This window comes from Mustela nivalis (assembly GCF_964662115.1).
Source record: "Mustela nivalis genome assembly, chromosome: 10".
Classification (NCBI taxonomy): Eukaryota; Metazoa; Chordata; class Mammalia; order Carnivora; family Mustelidae; genus Mustela; species Mustela nivalis.
In genome coordinates, this window is record NC_139029.1 from 78,542,250 (window position 1) to 78,565,006 (window position 22,757).

Sequence of the window (22,757 nt, forward strand, 5' to 3'; positions counted from 1 at the left end):
ATTCAAATTCATTGGTCTCTTTGTGCTTTGAATCTTCTGCCCATGCATAATTATGTAACATCATGCCTTGGTCACTTGGTTATTTGGTCCACTGAGTTGTGTAGGCATTCCAAATGTTGGTACATTTATTAGTAATATTTTAAAAACCTCACAGTAGTTAATGTCACCACTGATCTCATTTAAAAAATCTCTAATCTTGGGAGGCTATCAAAGTCTTTTTCCAGACAGAATTTTTTCCAAAATTCTGATTTTCATTTGAAAGTTCAAATTTTGTTATTGGCAACAAATACTGACAAGCTTCTTTTCTCAATGTGATAAACTCACTTTTCACTCTTGAGAAAATGCCTGCCAAATACCCAAGTCTAAATAACATAGTTTTTCAGTTGTTTTTTTCAAGTAAAAATGGTGTTCTATGGAAAAGACATGTAGTTTAGCTCATAATTCAAATCATCATTCAAGGGTTTTTTCCCTTCAGACAGCTGTTAAACTTTGCAGCAGAAGTGTGTTATGTATACTTCTCATTTTATCACACAGAATATTAAAAAGATATACTCAAAGGTTATGATGCAGTGAAATTCTTCTTCTTCTTCAGGGACATTCTCCAGTGAAACCAGTTTTTCCCTCCTTTTGTAACTTTTTCCCCCCTCCCTTGTTTTGTTTTTAAAATTGCCAGTGTGTGGCTGTAAAGAATACAATGTCCACTAGTACCATCTTGTGCCATAGTTATGATTTGTGCTAAGATGCCAGTAATTTTATCTACCAGTGCTTTGCACTGTCATTGTAGAAGTTAGCACAGGGAGCAATGTGGATAATATTTTAATATTATAAAAAGTTTTCCCTTGTACACCCTGCAAAAAGTCTCAGGGGTTCATGGGCCACATTTTAAGATCTATTATTAATTGGTATTTGTCATACAAGTCTTTATAGAGAAGGCAGAACATATTCTTAAAATGTTTTAGGATGTTTTTAGAAGTGGGTGGGGATGGGAGACCCTACATTCAAGGAAGAAGGAATGAACATAAGTTTTTAAAAAGTGGAATAATCACACTCTATGAAAGAGAAGCCTAAACTTGCGGAATCAAAAAGTATGTCTAGGAGGAAGGTGGCAAAACAGAGAGGGTATTGAGTGTCAGAGAGAGCTGATTGCACTTGATCTGATGGACAGAGAGGATGTATACCAGTGGAGGAAGACATTCTGAAAAGAGCACTGAGTAATTGTAGTTTTTGGTATTTGTAGGATGGATTGGAAGACTGGAGGCAAAAGATTGTGTTAGAAAGTTAGCAGACAGCTCTTAGTTGTGTGAATGAATGGTATAATTTCCTTAGTCTGGAAAATAAATAGGAGCCCCAAATTAGGCTGTGTGGAGGTATAGAAAAGATGACAGAATAGAGATTTTCAGGGAAGAAAACGCGAAATTGGCAATGGATGAGAAATTAGAGATAGAGAAAAGGGACGAGTTTAGGATAATTTCTCTGCTGTCTGTACATTTGAGGAATGGGCCCATGAAAAGAGATGAGGAGGCAAGAGAAGACTACAGGTAAGCTGGTGGGTTTGGTTTGAAGCTGTTCAATAAGAGAACAAACAGAGCATCTGAGTGGAAATGTAGTGAGAGGCACAGAGAGGAATTCTGGAATGATCAGATAGAGGTGACATTTGAAGCCATGAGAAAAGATGGCATTGAGAGGATAAGTTGAGTGTCTAGAGTGGAAGCATAAGACAAGGGAGAAAAGATAATGAAGGACTAGTTTAGAAGAAGGGGAGCCAAAATAACTTTGGGGCGGAAGATAACTTTTCTAAAATTAAGTTTCTGAATCCCTAAAATTTCAGAGTTAATATTTATTAAACACCAAGTGTTTACATGCCTGAAAGAATGACATTTGCAACCAAGATATAACTAGGGTCAGTTTACTGCCCAGTCTCTGTGTAGAGTCCCAGAAACAGTACAGCCTTCCAAAACCTTATTGGAGTTTTTCCAAGGATGTCAACAAAGATCCAGTTTGTTACTCACAGCAACACTTCTTAAAATTCTCTTCGCTCCTCTTGAACTCACAATATCTCCCGGACCCTGCAGCTTTCCCAAGGCTCATTCAACCTTCTGACTCTCAACTCTGAACTGCAAAAACTCACTGAACCAGTGCTGTGTAGGGACTGGTTTTTTGCTTTCATCCTCTTTTCTCACTTTTTTCTTTCTTTCTCTACCTGCAGGGAGCCCCTTCTGCTTTTTCCAGATGTGAATTATACCATATAATACATTGTCTTTTCACTATTTGTAGTTAGTAGCACAGTGTGGTACACTATGTTGTACACTTGAAACTAATATACTGTGCTATGCCAATTATACTTCAGTTTTTAAAACAAATAAATAGAATCTGCAGAACACACACACACACACACACACACACACACACACACACAGTTTTCTACAGAAAGACCTGAATTTGAACAAAGAAAAGCAGACACTGGGATGCTCATGACACACTAACATACAAACTGTATTGAAATGATGGCCTTTGGGCTCTTTCCAGTCTTATCCAGTTCCCTGAAATATAACCATTTAATTATGCAATATACCAATTTTCTATAGCTTAGTGCTATTGTGAAAGTTTGCTTATGCAAATTCCTTAATTTTTATACTAAAATGGAGTTTATTCATGAAAATAAAAATGTTTCCATCTATCAGAAAACCCACAAATGATTGGGAGGATCAGAAGAGAAACAGGCAGTTTTCTGTGGCAGTGGTGGGGAGGAGTGGTTAGGCAAGGAATAGGGTATTGGTTTCAGGCATGTTGAGTTTTGGGCATATATGAGAATTTGTGATTTGTGAAATGCTCACCAATAAATGAGGTGAAAATGTTCAACAATAAATTAAAAATCTGGAACTACAAGTAGACCTTGAGAGAGGACTTGAAATTAGAGATTAATGTTAGGATGTTGAGCCCTTGAGAGTGGCTGAAATGTCCTTGGTAATGCATAGAGAAGGGAATGGTGCTTGGGAGGCACAAATATTTAAGGGACAGGCAGAGGAAGTAGAGACTGAGAAAGTGTTAAGAACCAAGAGGAAAATAGTATCATGGAGGTCAGGAGAGATGGAATTATGATGGTTGGCAATGTTGTATGCTACAGAAAGGTCACTTAGGATGAAGGCTAAGACAGACCCACTGTCTTGGGTATGGAGAAGCCACTGGTGACCAATTTCTTTTGTAGGGGAAGGTGATTGTATTGTACTGGGTTGTGAAGTGGAGCAAGAATGTTTGTGAATATACTGTTGACTTCCCTTTCAGAAAGCATGATAGGGAAGACGAGCAGAGGGGAGACTTTTGGATTAGGAAGAATTGAGCATGTTGGTGAGAGAGACAAAAGAATCTATCTAGATGGAACAAGAAGAAGGAGGTCTTACATGAGTAGTGTACATTTGTCACAGTTCATGAACTAATACTGATACATTATTATTAACCAAAGTCTGTACTGTATTCAGAATTTCCAAGCTTTATCTACTCTGAACCAGAACCCCCTCCAGGATACCATGTTACATTTAGTTATATCTCCTTAGACTCCTCTTTTTTGTGACAGTCCCTCAGACTTGGGTTGTTTTTTGAGGTGTTTTTGAGTACTGGTCAGGTGTTTTGTGCAATATTTCTCATTTTGGATTTGTCTGATGTTTTTCCTCATGATTAGACTTGGGTTATGGGGTTTTGGGAGGAAGACTACAGAAGTAAAGTGCCATTCTCATGACAGCATGTTAGGCTTCCCTGCTATAAACACGACTTAACGCTGGATGTTTTCCTTGTTCACCTGGCTGAAGCAGGTTTGTCAGAGTTTTCAATTTTAAAGGTACTCTTTCCATCCCACTTCTATCCTGAACTTTGGAAATAAGTCACTGTGAGTAGCTCCCCTTTTGGGGAGGGGGAGTTACACCTTATTTCATTGAGAGTGCAGTATCTACAGAAATTATTTGTAATTATTCTGCATAGGATATTTATCTTTTCTCTTCCAATCACTCATTCCTTCATTCATTTATAATACTATGGATTCGTGGATATCTGTTTACGCTTCAGGTGGTTTTAATCTAGTACTGCATTATTTATTTATTATTTGTTCAAAATGTTAGAGCTTTTGCCATTGAGCTCTTTCGGTTGGTTTCTGTGTACCTTTGGTAGAACCTCATCATTTTGGTTCTTGAGTACTTCCTTACTTTCTGGCAGTAAAAAATTTGCTGGATTCTTATTGTATATTCTCTGTTCCAGCCCTAGAATCAGCTGTGTCTCAAGGAGCCCTGGTTCCTTTTGTTGGAGAATGGTTATTAGAAACCAAGATCTAGGCCCTGGGTCTGCTCATTACTGTGGGGCGTCATTGTTTCTATGTTCTTCCAGGTGACAACTTGGAAGTATACTAACCTCTGTATACATAGCTAGCTATAATTATTTCTGCTACATCCGTATTTATATTAAGCTAAGAGTTCACACTGATGTTTTCAACTCTAATCCAGTAGCATATGGATCAGTCTAGCCTTTTCCACTCACTTGTCTGTAACTTTCCACTCCAGCAGTGAGACACTTGGACCCCACTTCACTATCAAACAGATGTACTTATTTGCTAAATCCCAATATATATGTATATTGGTTTCAGAATTATTAACCTGTTCTTCCATGACACAAAACTTTACCAACTGGAGTACAGTGCATGTATACAGTTTCTTTTGTCTTTAGTCTTACAGCTACCATACATTTTCATAGTTACTTAGAATACCTGTTTTGACCCCACTTCCTACAGTGAGGTTATATATGTATTTGTAAAGCAGTTAGATTATTTTGTCACAGTCTAGATTCCATCCTGGCACCCCCAGCCTCCTAAGTGACATTTTAAAATTTTAAAATCTTCATGCTGTTCTGTGGATTTTGACAAATGTGTAACATCATATACTCACCAATACAGTATTATACAGAATTGTTTCACCACCCTAAATTATCTTTTATGCTTCACTTACCCCACTCTCTCTTCCTTTCTCCCTGAACCTCTGGCAACTACTGACCTGTTTTCTGTCTTTTTAGTTTTGCTTTTTCTGAAATGTTATATAAATGGAATCATACTGGGAGTAGCATTTTCAGACCGGTTCCTTTCATTTAGTAATATGCATTTAAGAGTCATCCATGTGGTTATGTAAATTGGTAGCTTATCCTTTTTATTGCTGAATGGCATTGTGTTATGTGGATATACCACAATTTGCTTATCCAGTTTTCTTATCTTGAGAGAGATCAGGGGAGAGCAGAGGGAGAGTGAAAGGGAGAAGCAGACTCCCAGCTGAGCAGAGAGCCTGACATGAGGTTCCATCCCAGGATCCTGAAATCATGACCTGAGCTGAAGGCAGATGTTTAACCCACTGAACCACCCAGGTGCCCCCTCCATTCACCTATTGAATAACATCTTGGTTGTTTGCTTGCTTCCAGTATTTTGCAGTTATAAATAAACTTGGTGTAAACATTTGTGTGTAATTTTTTGTGTGGACTTAATTTTCAAATCAGTTGGAAAAATACCTAAGAGAGTGATTGCTGGATTATGTGCTATAAACATGTTTAGTGTTATAACTGCCATATTGTTTTCCAAAGTGGCTTTATCATTTTATTCTTGCTAGCAAGGCTTTAAAATTCCTGTTGTTCCATATCCTTGCTAGCAATTGGTATTACTAGAATTTTGGATTTTAACCATTTTTATAGGTATATAGTAGTATCTCATAGTTTTAATTTACAGTCTTCTAATGACAAATGATGCTGAACACCTTATATTCTTATTTTCCTTTTGTATATCTTATTTGATGAGGTGTTAAGGTATTTTGCCCATGTTTGAATTAGGCTGTTGCCTTATTATTGAGCTTTAAGACTTCTTTTTATATTTTGGATACAAGTACTTTATGCTGTATGTATTTTGTAAATATTTTTTCCCAGTGCATCGATGTCTTTTTATTCTGTTTTAACAGTGCCTTTCACAGAGCAAGTTTTTAATTTTACTAAGAGTACTTTTTGTAACAATATGTTTTTCTGTGATTTTGCTTTTGGTGTTATATCTAAAGTACAATTACCAAACCCAAGATCATACAGATTTTCCCCTATGTTTTCTTCTAGAAGTTTCATAGTTTTTCATTTTATGTTTAAGGCTGTGACTCCTTTTGAGTTAATTTTTGTGTAAAATGTGATGTCTCTGCCTACATTCATTTTTCTGCATATGAATATCTAATTGTTCCAGTTGTTTGTTGGAAAAACTATTCCTTCTCCATTAAATTGCCTTTATACTGTAGTCAAAAATCAGTTGAGTAAACTTGTGTAGGTCTATTTCTGGGCTAACACTGTTGATCTATTTGTTCTTTTACCAATGCTATGCTGTCTTGAATACTGTAGCTTTATATAGTAAGTCAGTCTTGAAGTGGGTAGTCCAAGTCTGCCAACTTTCTTCCTTTTCAGAATTGTGTTGGCTATTCTAGGCCCTTTGCCTCTCTATATAGATCTTAGGAGGATGTTCACTGAATTTTAAAAACTAAAAACTAAATTTAAAAAGTTAATCTTTGGAGATGCAGAGTAAATGTGATGCTTTTGAAAATTTTTTCCAGGTGGTTCTTTGAAGCTCTGAAGTATCCTAAGTTTTCCAAGGCTAACGTCATCAATGGAATACTCATGACAGTGGTGTTCTTCATCGTACGGATTGTCCCAATACCTCCTTTTTATAGTTACATATATTCCTTGTTAGGAACAGAAGCCTACATAAGGCTTGGATTTTTAATCCAATGTTCCTGGATCTCTACCTGTGTTGTTTTGGATGTGATGAATGTCATGTGGATGATCAAAATTACAAAGGGTTGCATCAAAGTCATCTCTCTCATCAGACAAGAGAAAGCCAAAAGTAGTCTGCAGAATGGAAAACTTGACTAAAAGTGGGCTACTGATAAGCAAACTTCCTTACTACCCACATTATATCTACTGATAGGATGAATTCTTGGCATGTTCTAGTACTTCTTATTAATTATATTTGTTAACGAGGGTTTCAGTGCTCTTTTTTTTTAATCTTTAGAAAAGAGAAACTAAAACTTAGTTTTTATTCCAAGATTTCTTTTCTGATTTTCTTCTGCATTGTAAGCATGGATAAAATCTTAAAGATTTAAATAAAAAATTATACATATAATGGTGAATCTTTTCAGAAATCTGTTAACCTGCATTGGTATTTTTCTCTGTGAAAAGACAACTGTGCTTATTGGGTGCACTTGGTTTTATGTCATCAATTTTGCTGAAAGATGGGAACTGCTTTTATATGTGTAAATAGCTCTCAACCTTTTGTTGTACTGCACTCATTTCCCACTGTGGCTGTCAATACCCATTTAGAGCTTAATTTCTAAATTGTTGAAATGTTTTCTTCAGCTGTTAGAAATGATATATTTTTTGTTTAGATATGCTGTCGTTTATGAGTGATGAAATATTTTGCTTACTTTGGGAATATTAGTTCAATCATGGAAATACTTCTTTAATTTTTAAATATTTCAGATGTCACTTTATTATTTCTATTTTTAACATTTTATCAAAATACTGCTTTTTAAATTTGTAGTAAGTCTTAAGACAGATCTTAACAGAGCTCCTTAAGGGACAAATTCCTCTTTCTAAAAATGCATGTTATGTATGACTATTTAGGCTAATAGGAGGAATCATTAAGAAAAAAGCTTTAACACTGCTGTCTCTGTTTCCCTTGCACTTTTTCTGTGAAAAATATATTATTTCTACTTGTAAAACCTTCCCTAAGTTCAGAACATCATCAGTACCAAAGTGTTATCCAATGTATATTTGTCATGCTCCTAACATGACATAGGCCTCTTCTTAAGGAGACCAAAACTCCAAAAAGTCAGTATTCACATTTTTACTCACAGTTTACATCCATGCTTGCTTAACCAACATTTTGAGTGCTTTGAATTTCTGTCTTTCCTAAAGGACAGGAAAAAAATCGATAATTTAATCCAACTATTCCGATCATTAATATCCTTGTCTCATGTGATGATCAATGGCTGGTGACTCTGGTTTTTTGGTTTTGGGTTTTTTTTGTGTGTGTGTGTGTGTGTGTGTAAGTATATGTTTGCTTTTTCTTTGATTCTTACAACCCAAATATAGAATCATATATTAGCTATTACTGCCTTTATTTATTTTTCTCAAGTACTTGATTTTAATGATTGTTCTTACCTAAGAAAGAAAGAAATTTAATCAGTGATGGCTGCCTGAGTTTAATTGAACCCAAACCAAAAGATCTAATCCACTCAGTTTCTCAGCTGACAGGAGAATGATTCACTTTCACTGTCCATGTTATGATGGTGAAGGGAGGCTGGCTGAATAGATCAGACTTTGATTTGATTTGATTTGATTTGGCTGTCTAATGCAGAGAGAGCCTGATAAGTTTTAGAACATTTAAAGAAGGTAATTGAAATCTCAGTCAATAACTCAGTGAGAAAATCAGACTGATTGGTTTATAGTAGGTACACTTATTTTTGAAAGACTTAATTAAAGTAATGTAAAGTATAGGTATTTGTTTTTAAAGCTACTAATATTACATTGATAATTTGTTACCAAATTTAGTACTTTTGACATCATAGTCACTTAAGTGCATATTGGTTGTTTAGGGGGGTAGGAAAGCACATGGTTTTATCTTGCTCTTTTCTTGCTCTTTTGCAAGAAAACTGGATTTTTAAAAGGAAAACATTTATATTAGAAAACTATTTTGGAAATTCCTTTAAAAAGAAACAAAACTTGAAATAAATATTTTTGACTCTTGGGATATTTCTATAGTTTCTGAACACAGATTTTAAACCCACCATCAAAATGAAGATAATATAAAGCAATATATTGCAATGTATCATAATATAAAACTCACTCATCAGTGAGTTTCCATATAGCAGTTTCAGTTTTTATAGTTGCTATTTCATGCTTAAAACTTTATTTTTACTTTCACTGATAGCACTTTTCATTAGTATAGTTGCTCACAAAACAAGTGTTTAAAATATCAGTGTTTTGAACTAAAGTTCATTATCCCCTTAGTCAGCAATTCTTATTTTATGCTGACTGCATCACAGCTAATTCAACGTCCACATTCAATATCCAAAAGTAGAAGCTACATATTTCCTTGTACAACACGCATGAAATGGAAAAGACACTATCAACTGCCATACTACTTTAAGTCATATCTTTATAGGAGCTATACTTCACTGTTCTGTGATTGTATACACCTACCTAAGATACAAGGAGTTAAAGACAGAACATGTCATTTATTAAACGATGAATTTTTCATTTATTAAATGACAAACTTTTGCTAGACATTTTACATATCAAGTATTTTGACTACACAGATTAATTTAAATGATCCTATTAGGCATTCTGAATTTAACAACTATTAAAATATTTGTAGCAAATAAAAGCAAATTGGATAAATTTTTAAGCAGCTCTATTTTTATAGAAAAAGATTAGTGACAACCTATAACTATAAAGAGGTTCTTTGAATGTGTAGTAGGCAAAAAAATAACAATTCTTACAAAATTTTGAAAGTGAATGAAAATCAACTAAATAGCATGCAAGATCATGGATTCTGCATTTGATATTTTGTTTGGGAAAATTTAAAAATTATGAGCTTGAATTTGTAGAATTTGCATTCTTGTCTCTGAAATCCTTCTAGTGAGTATTGTTTGCATTTATTTAAAATTCAAAATGAAGTCATATATGAGTGCAAAAAAATTAACTCCTGCGTAAGTTGTGTCTTGATACCTTACAGTAGATTAAGACGCAATTTTTATTCCAGCTGTTTCGTTTTGTTGTTTCATGGGTTAGTGCTATGTTTAGAGAAATAATAATGTCTTCACCATTCCTGAGGGTGACTGATATACCGTGGATGCCCCAGTACGATTGTAAAGGTCTGGTTTTAAAAACTGCCTCATTTATAGGTGTTTGAATCAAATTCTTTTCTAAGTTTTAATCTGTTCGACTCAACTTTTTGCGGAAGTGTGGGTTTTTAGATTGTACACTTTCTGTGAGGTGCGTTGGGTGTTTGGAGAACAGTTCTTCATGGATGTGAAGGGCCAGTTTTATGGTTGGTTACACCATTTGTCATCATGCGTTAGAAACAGTCTTGTTGTGGAGATATCAAGGGGAAAGCGTTGTCATACTCATATTTGTTCTCTTTCATTTTTAAGGGAAATAAACATGTCCCGAAAGGCACTATTAAAGTAAATGTTTGAATAAATTTCAGTTTCTAGGTTACTCTTAACTTCAATATGGAAATAAACATACAAATTGGCTTTCAGTGGTTGAGTCTGTCACTTGAAAATTGAGAAATCCATGTCATTGTTGGCCTCATCAGTTATACTTCATGGAGCACTATGTGTTTGTGTGTCTTGGGTTCCAGAAGAAGCAAACTCCTACAATTTTGTCAGAAATGTGGCACAGTGTTTCTCCCTAGGTACTATCCAGCACAGCAGCGAGACCCCTCCTGTGTCTAGAAACCTTGGGCACACACACAAACCACCCAGCCTTGACCACAGCTTGGTTGACCACAGGCACACTAAAGCTCCTGCAAGGGATTTTTCACAAGAAGTACATAGGGGTCTGTGTGAGAACAGTGAGAAGCCAGCAGCACCTGGAGTTGGAGACGCCACGACTGATTTTCTTTTAAAAGGCATGATGCCTCCCACTCACCTACAAGTTTTTCTCTGAATCCTTCCAGCCCTTCTAACTTGTCCTCCTAACACCCTTAAGATTTTACCAGCACCTCCATCCCTTGTGTCAGCACCTTTCAAGATCTTCTTTTGAGGCTTCCCCATACCCATAAACTTTCTGGTCCATTGTGGCAAACTTCAGAGTTTTCAAGTATGTTCTTCCATTGGTGGGGGGGGGGGGGGAAGCACTGCAGTAAGTTTAAGTAGAGTTCAGCAAACCATAATTGCTAAGAGGCTATCGGAAGCTATTTAGTATTTAATAATACTTGTTATGAGATGAAACAAGGCTAATAAGGGTCTGGTTTTATTGAGAAACATCTGTAGTCTTTTTCTTAAACTGGCTTAGCAGTAAGAGCTGTATATGTGTTTCACTGAGGGATTCATTGTAGGCCTGTAAATTATCTAAATGTTCTTTCTTAGTCCCCTTGGCAGCAGAACAAATGGACGTAGCTCTGTTACGAGGCTGTTAGGAGGAGGGGCTGCTGGTCTGTGGCAGCATTCCTGAGTCCTGCTCTTTAATTGAGCTGGTTTAGTTATGGTCATGTTTCTTTTAACTTATCAGCAAGTGGATTACTCAGCATGTTTTACGAATGTAATACCCAAGGACTTGAGCCCTATTCCTTTCTAGCCCAGACCTCAAACTGCCCCTACCAGCCTTGGTAGTAAGTTGTACCTTTATTTGAAGATATTTTGGATAGCAATGGAGAACTGAAGGCTAGCTGCTAAAGATTGGTTTGTTTGCATTGAAAATGTTTACACTGGCTCCCTTGTTGGTTACACCATAAACCATTTGTTTGCACTGAAAATGTCTACAGCAAACTAGACAGTTTCGGTATCAGGCCCTATATTTAAGACCAAAAACAATGAGAAGTATTTCTAAATCTTAAAGATATAATACCTCTGGCTGAAAACTCGTTAATGATCATCTGTATATTTTTTTTCTTTCTGTCTTTACATAACTCTGTAATTAAGTATGCATTAGATATTTGCTACTTCTTGATTAATGAAGCTTAAAATATGCTATATATTTTTCTGTTTCTTGCTTGGTTTGCTTCGATTATAATTATGTCTGCTTTTTACTTAAGGAATTTTTGCATAGATAATACTCTTGTTACTAACTTGTAACTAGGATGCATTATAAGGTTTTTTTTGGTAATTATTAGAATTTGTAATAACTTTTAGACATAGATTTCATTTGAAAAAGCCGCTTGAAAATTGCAGCAAATGTGATAGCTCTAGTGATATACACATTTTTTTTCTGGGAATATACAACCTTACTATTTAATTGTTATAAAGATTTTGGAAGTCTTTCAAAATACATTTAACATTTTGAGAACACATCTCCTAATTTATTTCTGTAAGGCTGAATGAAGAACTTTGTCTTATTTATAAAATGTGGGACTTGGTAATTTATAAATCAGTGTTATTCAGATTTATCAGCAATTAAAATAGCAATTTAGTATTCTTGGTCTCTGGTTGTGCTTAATTTGAATGGGATTAATGAATATCTCTAGGTAATTCCCTTAAAATTTAAAAATGTCTGTATTCTTTGTATGTGTGTCAGTTTAAAGTATATGCAAGTTCTAAGCAATAATCTGCATGTTCTACAAGGTTGGCATTCCTTTGTCCTGACATTTTATTTAATATTAATTTTAAGAATGTATATAAAGTCAGTCCTATATGTATAAAAATATCCCTCCTCCCAATGAAAATCTTGAGATTTTCCTGTGTTAGAACACTAATGTGGTAAAAAGCTTTGTATTTTGTGAAAAAAAAATAAAATAAAATCACAATCATTTAGTGCAAAAGTTTGAGTCTGCAAAGTGTACACTATAACCACAATTAATGAATAGATGATAAAAATTACTTTCCTCAAGTCATCTCTCCTAGCATTTGAATCCAAAAGCTAATATTTATTCTTCAAGATGTTTATAGAGTTTGTTTACCCTCTTTCCTCCCTTTTGTCCTTGGGGTCCCTGCCATGTAACAAACCAGGAGGCATAGCAAACACTGTAGTCATGCTTGTTGATGGGAGGGATGGTGCTATCTAATCAATACACTCTTTTAGATTAAGTAAGACTTCGGCAGTTATGTTTTTAATCTGCTTCCCCGTGTCCTTTAGACCTCTCATATGGTCTTGAATGTTTTTTGCCTAATGTCTTGGTTGGAATTCTTCCCTTCTTAAATTGTCCATGGTCTTCATCTTGCATCTTGGTCCGAGAATATCCAGTGGATCGGAAGCAGAGAGCTAATTGCCTAGAATACTGAAGTGATTTGGCCTTTACAGGCGTATCATGAGTCATGCTTCAGAACATGCCTAAAATGTTGTGTCAAGACTGGCAAAGGAACAGCTGAATTTCAAAATTAAAATAGCAGCCACAGCTGTTCGTGGAGAGAGGCCACAGGTAAAATTACAAGGATTCAGAACCCCTCTAAGCAAGTGTAAATGGGTGTTCTCTCTTACACCTCAGGCTGTCTCAAAGATGAGCTACCCTTTATTTCCTAGTCTTTACCAAAGTTAAGTGATTTCATTCTCTCCCTGTCGATGGTACTTAAACATGCACAAAATAAGCAAGTTGGCAGATTTGCAATTTTCCCCATTGTAGTAACTTATCATCTGTTCCTAGATGCTTCTCACAAGTTGGACTCTTCAAATAAGGCCTAGGCACACCACATCTGCTTGAGTAGCTCATTGTTGTTTATGGCACAGTGCTCCTAGGCTTGGAGTTTGACTCTGCATTGGCTAAAAAGCCTCTTCCTCTTTTCATCTACCCTCAGCCAAATTCCACCACATCTAGTCTTGTCATCTCAACAAATTTTTGATTACACCATTCGAGAAATTACTTGAGCAGAACTTTCTAAGAAGGGGACTTATAGGGAGAAACGAAGGGCAATATGGATGATGGGCTGCATTTCTATGGATAAAGTTCAAGGATAGATAGAAATTTGGGATGGCACAGAAAAGGAAAGATAAAACAAAGTAAGAAAAGAATAAAAATCACAGAGAAAAAAAAAAAAACAAAGAAAATGCTACATATGTAAACATTGCATTTTGGGTGACATGAAATTACCAAAAATAATGTAATGAAATTCCTGTACCATTATAAGAATTTATTAAAATGCAATGTAAACATTCATTATATATGCCTTTTTTCTTCACTTTTTGTTTAAATTCCAGTTAACATGCAGTGCAATACTGGTTTCTGGTTAGAATTTGGTGATTCATCACTTACATACAACACCCAGGGCTCATCCTAAGTGATGAGCTTAATCCCCATCACATTTATCCCATCCCACCCCCCCTCCCCTCCAGTAACCATTTGTTTTGTTTCTTAAATGCCACATTTGAGTGAAATCGTATGGAATTGTCTTTATATATGTATGTGTATATATGCAGGTAATGGTATGACAGATCTGTCATTTGTCTCTCGTGGCAGTGTTTTCACCCAGTGCTGAAAGATGCCTCCATACAGGCAGGAATGAGGGGGCACCCCCACGGAGCAGTGATTCTAGCGGGCAGCTTGAGTCTGTGGAATATCCCAAGTCTTGGTCTGTTATAGTTAAACAAACAAACAAACAAACAAAAAACAACCAGCTAGGCCCAACAGTTAAGTTTTGTGGAATAATCTGTGTTGTCAGGCTCATCATGAGAGGTTTTAGGAGATGAAGTGAGCAGTTTTAAAAGTATGCTGTGGGGATGCCTGCCTGGCTCAGTCGTTAAGCGTCTGCCTTTGGCTCACGTCATGAGCCCAGGGGTCTGGGATGGAGTCTGGAATCCGCATCAGGCTCCTTGCTCATCAGGGGGCCTGCTTCTTCCTCTATCTGCTGTTTCCTCTGCTTGTGCTCTCTGTCAAATAAAATTTTTAAAAAATCCTTAAAAAATAAATAAAAGTATTCCGTGCTGTGGGCAAAAAGGATGAATGAATGGAAGTGGCACAAGGGGGTAGGATTTTGTTTGAATTGTAAATTAGAAAAGAGCAATTTGCAGAGAGTGAAGTGGCCAAGAGTCCAAAGTACCTGTGAAGACGTATCCTAATCTCTGTGAGTCTTAGTTTTGTTATCTCCAACATTCCTTACAACTCTTCCAACCTATGAGTAAGAGCTTTAACTTGAAACACAGCAATTAGAATGGAGCAGCAAGTGTAGCTTTATGGCTTAGTAATATGATTGGACTGGCATCTGAGGGAGATTCTCAGTGTCAGGTGAATGGGAGTACGGAAATAGGCTAGGGATGGAGAAATTGGCCAAGCAACTGCAGTGGTTAAAAAGTGATGCATGGCCTTGGACAAGGAGGAAAAACACAAGGGCCAGGTCTGCTAAATATTGCAAAGAGAGAACCAGAAGGATTTAGAAAACCGAATGTAACTCACGAATAATACTGTGGAACTGAGAGGTGACAGATGCCACTAGATGTGATGTCAGAACATGGGGAGCAGAGGACTCAATGGGAGGTTGGAGAATGGTGGTAGCTCTTAAGGGGCTACTGTAGACAAGAGGAAAGAGGGAAGTCAGGGTTTCAGGCATTCTATAAATGAGGAAAGGTTAAGGTACAGTAGTTAGGAAAGCAGAGTGGAGCCTGTGGTAGACTTTTAACATAATGGCCATGTGAAGAATTCATTCTTGGGGAAAGGAAAAGTCTCTCTCAAAGTGCCTCATGGTTGTAGCTTCCATCGGTTTTTCTCATTTCTGAACCATGGTCTTGCCTTGACCTCTTGCATCTGTGTATTCCAGGCTCCTGTCACTGACCCATGGTTTCCCCACAGCCCTTTCAGGTCTGCTCTCTGTCCTCATGACTCAGTGCTGCCCATGGTGTCAGCCCAGCCTTCTCTAGTCAGAGATCTCAGGCAAAGTCTAGAGTTGATGCCCACAGAAGGGCATCTGGGGAGTCTGGCTGCAGGTCTAGTAGTTGGAGACTGCTGCAGACGGAGAAAACTGCAGCCTTGCATCGGGGGCGGGTGGTGGTGGTTTGACTGCCAAGGTGAGGTGGTCATTGGATGGTGGGGGTTGAGGGGGGCAAAGTTCAAAGCAGGGAGCAGAAGCCTGTGTAACCTGGAGCAGGTGCAGCCAGGCTGCCACGAATGTGTTAGGTCTCCAGTTTCTGTGTCTGAATTGCTAGAAAGGTGACATGGAGAAGCACTCTAAAACGTTCCTTCTTCAACTGCCATACAGTCTCCTAATAGGCCTTTCCCACTTCATAGTCTCTCCCTGCCCATCTGTCACACACGTTACTGCCTGGCTCATTTTCAAACACATCCTAAATGTGTCACAGCCCCGCTCAGAATTTATGAACATTCTGAATAGAATACTCTACTCCCAAGTCAAAACTCTATCAACCAGATTTAAAGTTCTCAGTGATTTTACCCCATCCTATCCATCCAACATTCAGCAGGTGGATGCTGCATCCAAGCTGCATGCCCTTATACTTGCTATGCCTCAAGCCTGGAGGCCCTTGCCTTTCACAGATCTGTCACCTACTTTATCCTCAAGACACATATTAAGAGAATTGATTCTTCTCCATATAAACAAAACAAAACAAAACAAAAAACACATTCAGGTAGAGTTGAGAAGAATATTAAATCATATATATATATATATATATATTTCTAAAGATTTTATTTATTTATTTATGTGATAGAGCAAGGGGAGGGGCAGAGGAAGAGGGAAAAGCAGATTCCATGCTGAGTGTGGAGCATCATGGAGGGCTCGAATCTCATGACCCTGAGATCATGATCCGAGCCAAAATCAAGAGTCACATGCTTAACCAACTGAGCCACCTGGGCGCCCCAAATCATTTTAATATTTATTAAGCACTGGCTAGATTGCCAAGTGAGTTCCTGGAACAACCAGGATAAATAAATTCATTCTTGACTGAGCCTAGATCCCAGACCTTTGTGTCCTGGAGAAGCTTCTGTGGCCATAGCCAAGCTGTTATGTTTTCACTCAAAAAAATTAGTATAGCCACCTCCACTGGCTGGGGCAAGTAGTGGGAGCTCAGCCCACCTCAGGCTTCTGCACAGACTTTGTTATTTTGAGTAACATGGTGGAAAAACTTCATCTGGGAATCTGAAAACCTTGATTTCGGTTCCAGCTCACCACCTACTAGTGATTAGTTTAGGGAAGTGTTTTCACCTTCTTGGCATTTGTTTTTTTTTTTTTTTCATCTGTAAGGTGAGGAGTGCAACTGAGTGAAGTTGAAGGCCCCTTTTCTTTTCTATGAGAAGAGTAATTAGAATCAAGTTTGGGGTATAGCCCGGGTTATGGCAGGCCAGGAACAGCAATCCTGTCAGACAGCAACCCTAGAATTCTAGGGTTTCAGTTGCATACAATTTTCGAGGTGGCTTAAATTCTAACTTTGATTGTGACTATGTGCCCTTGAGTAAGGCCCCTTGCCGTGAGAGGAGATGGTATCACTTGCAATCGATGAACCTAGCCAAAAGAGTCTGAGTGTAATATTTGCTGAGAGCTTCAAGATTCTTCGGGGAAAGAGATAAAGTTTTAATGATGTACTTTCCCACTATACTTGAAGCCAAGTTCATTTTTAAAATACTCTTCCTAGTGTTAACCTTTGAAAGATATAAACATCTTGATCATGGTATCCAAAAATGGAACCCATTTTCTTTATTTCCCCACAAGAAAATATCAGAAAGGAAAGGGGATGACTAATGAAAATGTAAACATAAGTTATTTATTCCTTTTTCACCAAAACAAAACCTCTGAACCCTCCAATTATCTTGAGAAGCCAGTCTACCACTAATGGGTCAATTACCTTGGTTGACTCAATACTGGGTATCAGACTTGCCATAAGAGTTCTGTGTTCTTAGTGACTTTAAACATGGCCTGCTAGGGTTATCTGGTGGGCTCTGTGCAACGTCAAGGCCAGGATGAACTGGGATGGGGAAACTATTCTGACATTTGTTGTCTGTGACTTGGTTGGGTGGTACACTTAGTTGTTTCCTGTAACCTCACTGGTCTTTGGCTGACTGATAAAGGAATTATCTAGAGTAAAGATCCACTCCAGTTTTTACAGTCAGTAGATGAATTCTCTAAGACACCATGTCAAGAAGAAAAATAATGAAATAAGTAAATCTGCATTGCTCTGGGGGAAAATATGAATGATTCCTTAGCATTCTAATTAGTAAAAATAAATGCTAATTGGGATTTACATTCTAAAGAATGGAGTAAGAACATGGATGTGCCAGTATATTATTTTTGTTCTTTTCAAGTGACTAAACTAAAAACTTCTGTAACTTTGGGCCATTCTTTTTAGAAAGGCATCTAAGTGTGAAGCCATAAAAAAAATCTACTCCCCACTGTCCATCCCTTTCAGGACACCAGCTTCAACTGTTAAATATCCTTATTCCAGATCTAACCAAATGCCTACATTTTGTATGTTTAACTCAGGCTCCAGAAACCTGCTGGAAAATCTTCAACTCTGTGTAACTGGAGCCACCACAAATTCATGGAATCAGTCATTCACTTTAAAAACATTGATGCTTTAGGTATCAGGTACCATGCAAGCAGACAGTATAAATGGTGAACAAAACTGTCAAGTCCTTCCCCCACAGGAAGCTGGAAGGGAGAGGTAAGAAGCAGGGAAGCATATATATGTCAAGTGACTCTGTGGGTGTGTCTTTCCTATGACCCCGGTTCTAGCATAGTGTTTCACGTCTAGTAAATCACATAATCAGAAAACATCGAGTCAGCACTTACTATGTGCCAGGCTCTATTTTAGGCTCTGGAGGACATCAGTGAACAAGGTAGACAAGGAAGGTTCTGCTCTCTAGAACTTATATTCTAGCCATTGGAGAACAATAGTAAACAAGCAAGCAAGCAAGAAAGAAAGAAAGAAGAAAAGAAAAATGAAGAAAAGGAAGGAAGGAAGAAAGAAAAGGAAAGAAAAAGAAAGGGAGGGAGGGAGGAAGAGAGAGAGAGGAAGGAAGGAAGGTAGGAAGGAAGGAAGCAAGCAAAAAAATATACAAGGTAATTTCAGGTAATAATGAGTGCTAGGAAAGAAATAAAAGACAGTGGGGATTGGAAGGCATTTTAGAAAGGCCAGTTTGTGGAGATGACCCTCGGACTAAGACCAGGAGGAACCTGCAAGCGTTGTAATGAGCCTGCTAGGCAGGGGCAATAGCAGGTGCAAAGTCCCCGAGGTGGAGGTCCTTTGGTGTGTTTCACATAAAGGAAGCCACTGTGACTGGAATATGGTTAGTGAGAGGAGGAAAGAGAGACGATGTGGTCAGAGAGGTAAGCAGGCACAGTTCACACTGGGTTGTTAGGCCGTTGTAAGGTCTTGGCTTCTCATCATGCTTAGAATAAGCATTTCAGATTTTAAGCAGTCCAGGGGGAAAATGATGTGGGCTTATGTGCAGGCTCTCAAACATTTTTTAGCACAATACCCAAGAAGGCACATATTTTATGTGGTGACTCTGTATATAAACACATATGCATAATCAAAAACTTCATGAGACAATCCCCTTAACCGTGAGTGATGCACTCAGAGATTGCTATTCGATTTCATCATAAAACAAGACATCCTGGCTGTCACCTACTAAACTGATTTCATAACTTATCAATGGGTTGCAACTCACAGTTTTTGTAAAATGCTGGCTCAGACTAAAGTGCTGACAGTAGAGATGGAGAAAAATGAACAAATTCAGGGTATATTTTAGAAGTAGAGTTGACAGTGGTTATTGATGGACTCAGGAGGAGGTAAAGAAAAAAGCCTGATAAACGATGATTTTCTATGATTTTGGCTTGAGAAAAGGAGAGGATGGTCTTACATCCTGAGGTGGGGAAGACCAAGGAAGGAATATTTTTAAGAGAGGAGTGCAGGGGAAATCAAGAAATCTTTAAATAATTGAATAATTAAATAATTGAATTAAATAATTTTTAATTTTTCTTTAAATTTCTTTAAATAATTGAATAATTAAATAATTGAATAATTCTAATTACACATGTTCATGAGCATATAGAATATTTGTAATATTAATTGCTTACAGTACAAGCCAACAAAAAATCTTTTTTTGTAGACTCTTAAAAATACTTTAAAAATGTTAATTTTATTTTCATCATAGAAGCAAAATCTGCTTACTAAAATAAAAGAGAAAGAAATGGGATCCATGATCTAGCCACATAAAAATGACCATGAGTAATTTTTTTAAATGTTTCCTTAGTGTAACTTTTTTATGCATTTTTTTTGTCATCACCTAAGCTTTTATACAGATAATCATTTGGGATTGGAATTAAGTTAAGCAGTTTAGGGCTAATCAGTGGATTTGGAGACAATGAGGTTCATGGTAATTGATGTTCAATGATTAGCTTTATTTCTATAATAATAATGTGATTTTAATGGGAAACCCAGTGATTTAGTCCACTGTTTCTCAAACATTAAATACCCACACACATGATGACATCATATTTTTTCAAGCAGTCTTGTATATGTGCCCAGATTGGGATGTTTATACTCTATATACCCTCCAACGTCCATCTCCATACCTACTGAGAATCCTGTATAAAGATTAAAAATTTTTTTTCTAAATATAAAATAATAACTAAACATGCTTGTCCAAATTACATGTATCATTTTTTGGGCTCCTTCACTCTTCATTCTGATGCTTCCCTTTAAAAGCTACAAACTTTGAAACCTACTTCCTGACTCCTTTCCTTGATGACCAGTGATTTCATCAGGCCTAGTTGGCCTTTACATACAACAAAGCTTACACCACAGTTCTAATGACTATTAGATGCTATGTCTATAGTAATCTTAAATCCACAAAAATACTTTCTCTTACATATCAACACTTATTAGTTCTTCTGTTGAAGCATTGTCTTAGGCTTTATGTAAATAAATATGAGGAAGAAGATGGTCCTTACCCTCAAGGAGTTTATAATCCAATCTCATGATCAAACAACTTTTAAAAAATAAACTTTGAACAGCTTAAATATACTGAAATATTGTGAAGATAGTACTGTGCCCATGTACCCCAAACCCAATTTCCCCGTTAGTATGGTACATAGTTTTACAGTCAGTTTGAATCATACCATTTACAGAATTTTGAATTTTCCTCTTTTCACTTTATAGTAAATCATCAGTATTGTTTCCACTCAAAATGAATGCTAGTGGTGGCCAGTTGCTCTACATACTACCTATGCCAACCACCACATTCATCAGATGAGGTTAAGACCAGCATATGAAGTAAAACCACAGCTTCAGGCACCCGTCCCCAGGTCCATGAGTGTAACGTGGCTGCTTCTCACCTACCAGGGAGATGTAAAGATGTAGGGAATAGTCCTTTATGAATTCATTTAACCAACCAATAGTCCCTGAATGCCCAGGCACTGGGCTGGTACAGAAAGAGAAGTATTACTTGTCACTCTCTATTCTCCAGGAATTTACGTTATAAATGGTTTTTGAGTTGAATTCACAGAATCCAAGCACATTGAATTTCTGCTTTCCTTCAGTGAGTGGGAAGAGCAAAATGTACTGAGGAATGGGGAACCGAACATAATTTCAGAGGGTTTTTGTGGTAGGCTGATAATGGCCCTCCAAAGGTGTCTATGCCCTAATCCCTGTAATCTGTGAATGTTACTTTACATAGCAAAAGGAGCTTTGCAGATGTGACTAAGGATCTTGATTATACAGGATTATGCAGATGGATCCAATGTAATCATAAGAGTTCTTAAGTTACAGATGGTCCCTGACTCACAGTGGTTCAACTTACAATTTTTCAACCTTACAATGGTGTGAAAGCAATATGCATTCAGTAGAAACTGTGCTTTGAATTCTGAATTTTGATCTTTTCCCAGGCTAGTGACGTGCAGTTTGATACTCTCTTACGATGCTGGGCAATGGTAGCCCCAGCTCCCAGTCAGCCACGTGATCATGAGGGTAAACAACCAATACACTTAAAACCATTTTGTACCCATTCAGCCATTCTATTCCTTACTTTCAGTACAGTATTCAATACATGAGATATTCACCACTTTATTACAAAATAGGCTTTGTGTGAGATGCTTTTACTCAATTGTAGACTAATGATGGTGTTCTGAGTACTTTCAGGGTAGGCCAGGCTGAGATATGATATGCAATAGGTTAGGGTGTATTAAGCGCATTTTTTACTTATATTATTTTCAATTTATGATGGGCTTATCAGGACATAACCTCATCATAAATAAAGGAAGAGGCAGTGGATGTGACTAGAGGCACAGATGATAGGAATGGGATTACCAGTCAGAGGCTGTGAATTGAAGAACATGGGCAGCCTCTAGAAGCTGAAAGAAGTAAGGAATAGTCTCTCCTAGAACCTCCAGAAGGAATGCAGCCTTACCAGTGCTTTTATTTTAGCTCCTTAAGACCCATTCTGGACTTCCCACCTCCAGAACTGTAACAGAATAAATTCGTGTTGGTTTCAGCCACCAGATTTGTGGTAATTTGTTATAGCAGCAATAGAAACTAATGCAGTTGATAAGCTGACTACTTTTTATGAAAAGAAAAATTATTAGTAAGAAAGATATTGTAGGATTATAGAATGTTAGCCTCTAAGGTTCAACTCTGCTCTAATCTAATAGCTTCACTTTTTTAGAGGAAAATAATGATGGAAAGGAAAGTATCTGACAAACTTTTCCTTATTCAAACTGATTATATTGCTTTGGCTTTGAAACCATATATGTAGCAGCATGATTCATAATAGCCCAAACTGGAAACAACCCAAATGTCATCAATACTAGAATGGAAACCCATTCCCCATCTATTCCCACAATGGAATACTACATAGCAATGAAAATGTATGAACTACAATTACAAGGAATAATATGGGTGAATCCTGTGAACTCCTGTTATTGTTGAGTGAAAGAAGACAGATATTTAGAGTTAATGCCATATAATTCCACTTACATAAATTTCAAAACAAGTCAAAACTAATCTATGATGTTAACAGTTACCTTGGAGAGGGATGGGGCCTCGGTAAAAGGGAGGGGGCAGGATGGAAGCTTCTGGGATTCTGGCAATGTTCTGTCTCTTGATCTCAGTGC

At 37.2% G+C, this 22,757-nt stretch overlaps 1 protein-coding gene across 9 annotated transcripts in view; it reads left to right on the forward strand.

Moving 5' to 3' along the window:
* LOC309843334 (TLC domain-containing protein 4-like) overlaps positions 1-12,532 on the forward strand; it is a 106,580-nt gene extending 94,048 nt beyond the window's left edge. For all 9 annotated transcript variants that reach the window (XM_082688754.1, XM_082688758.1, XM_082688760.1 and 6 more), the window contains one exon: positions 6,600-12,532. In XM_082688754.1, coding sequence (XP_082544880.1) covers positions 6,600-6,918 — 319 coding nt within the window. In that variant the 3' untranslated portion in view covers positions 6,919-12,532. The remainder of the gene's footprint in view (positions 1-6,599) is intronic.
* The last annotated feature ends 10,225 nt before the right edge of the window (positions 12,533-22,757 follow it).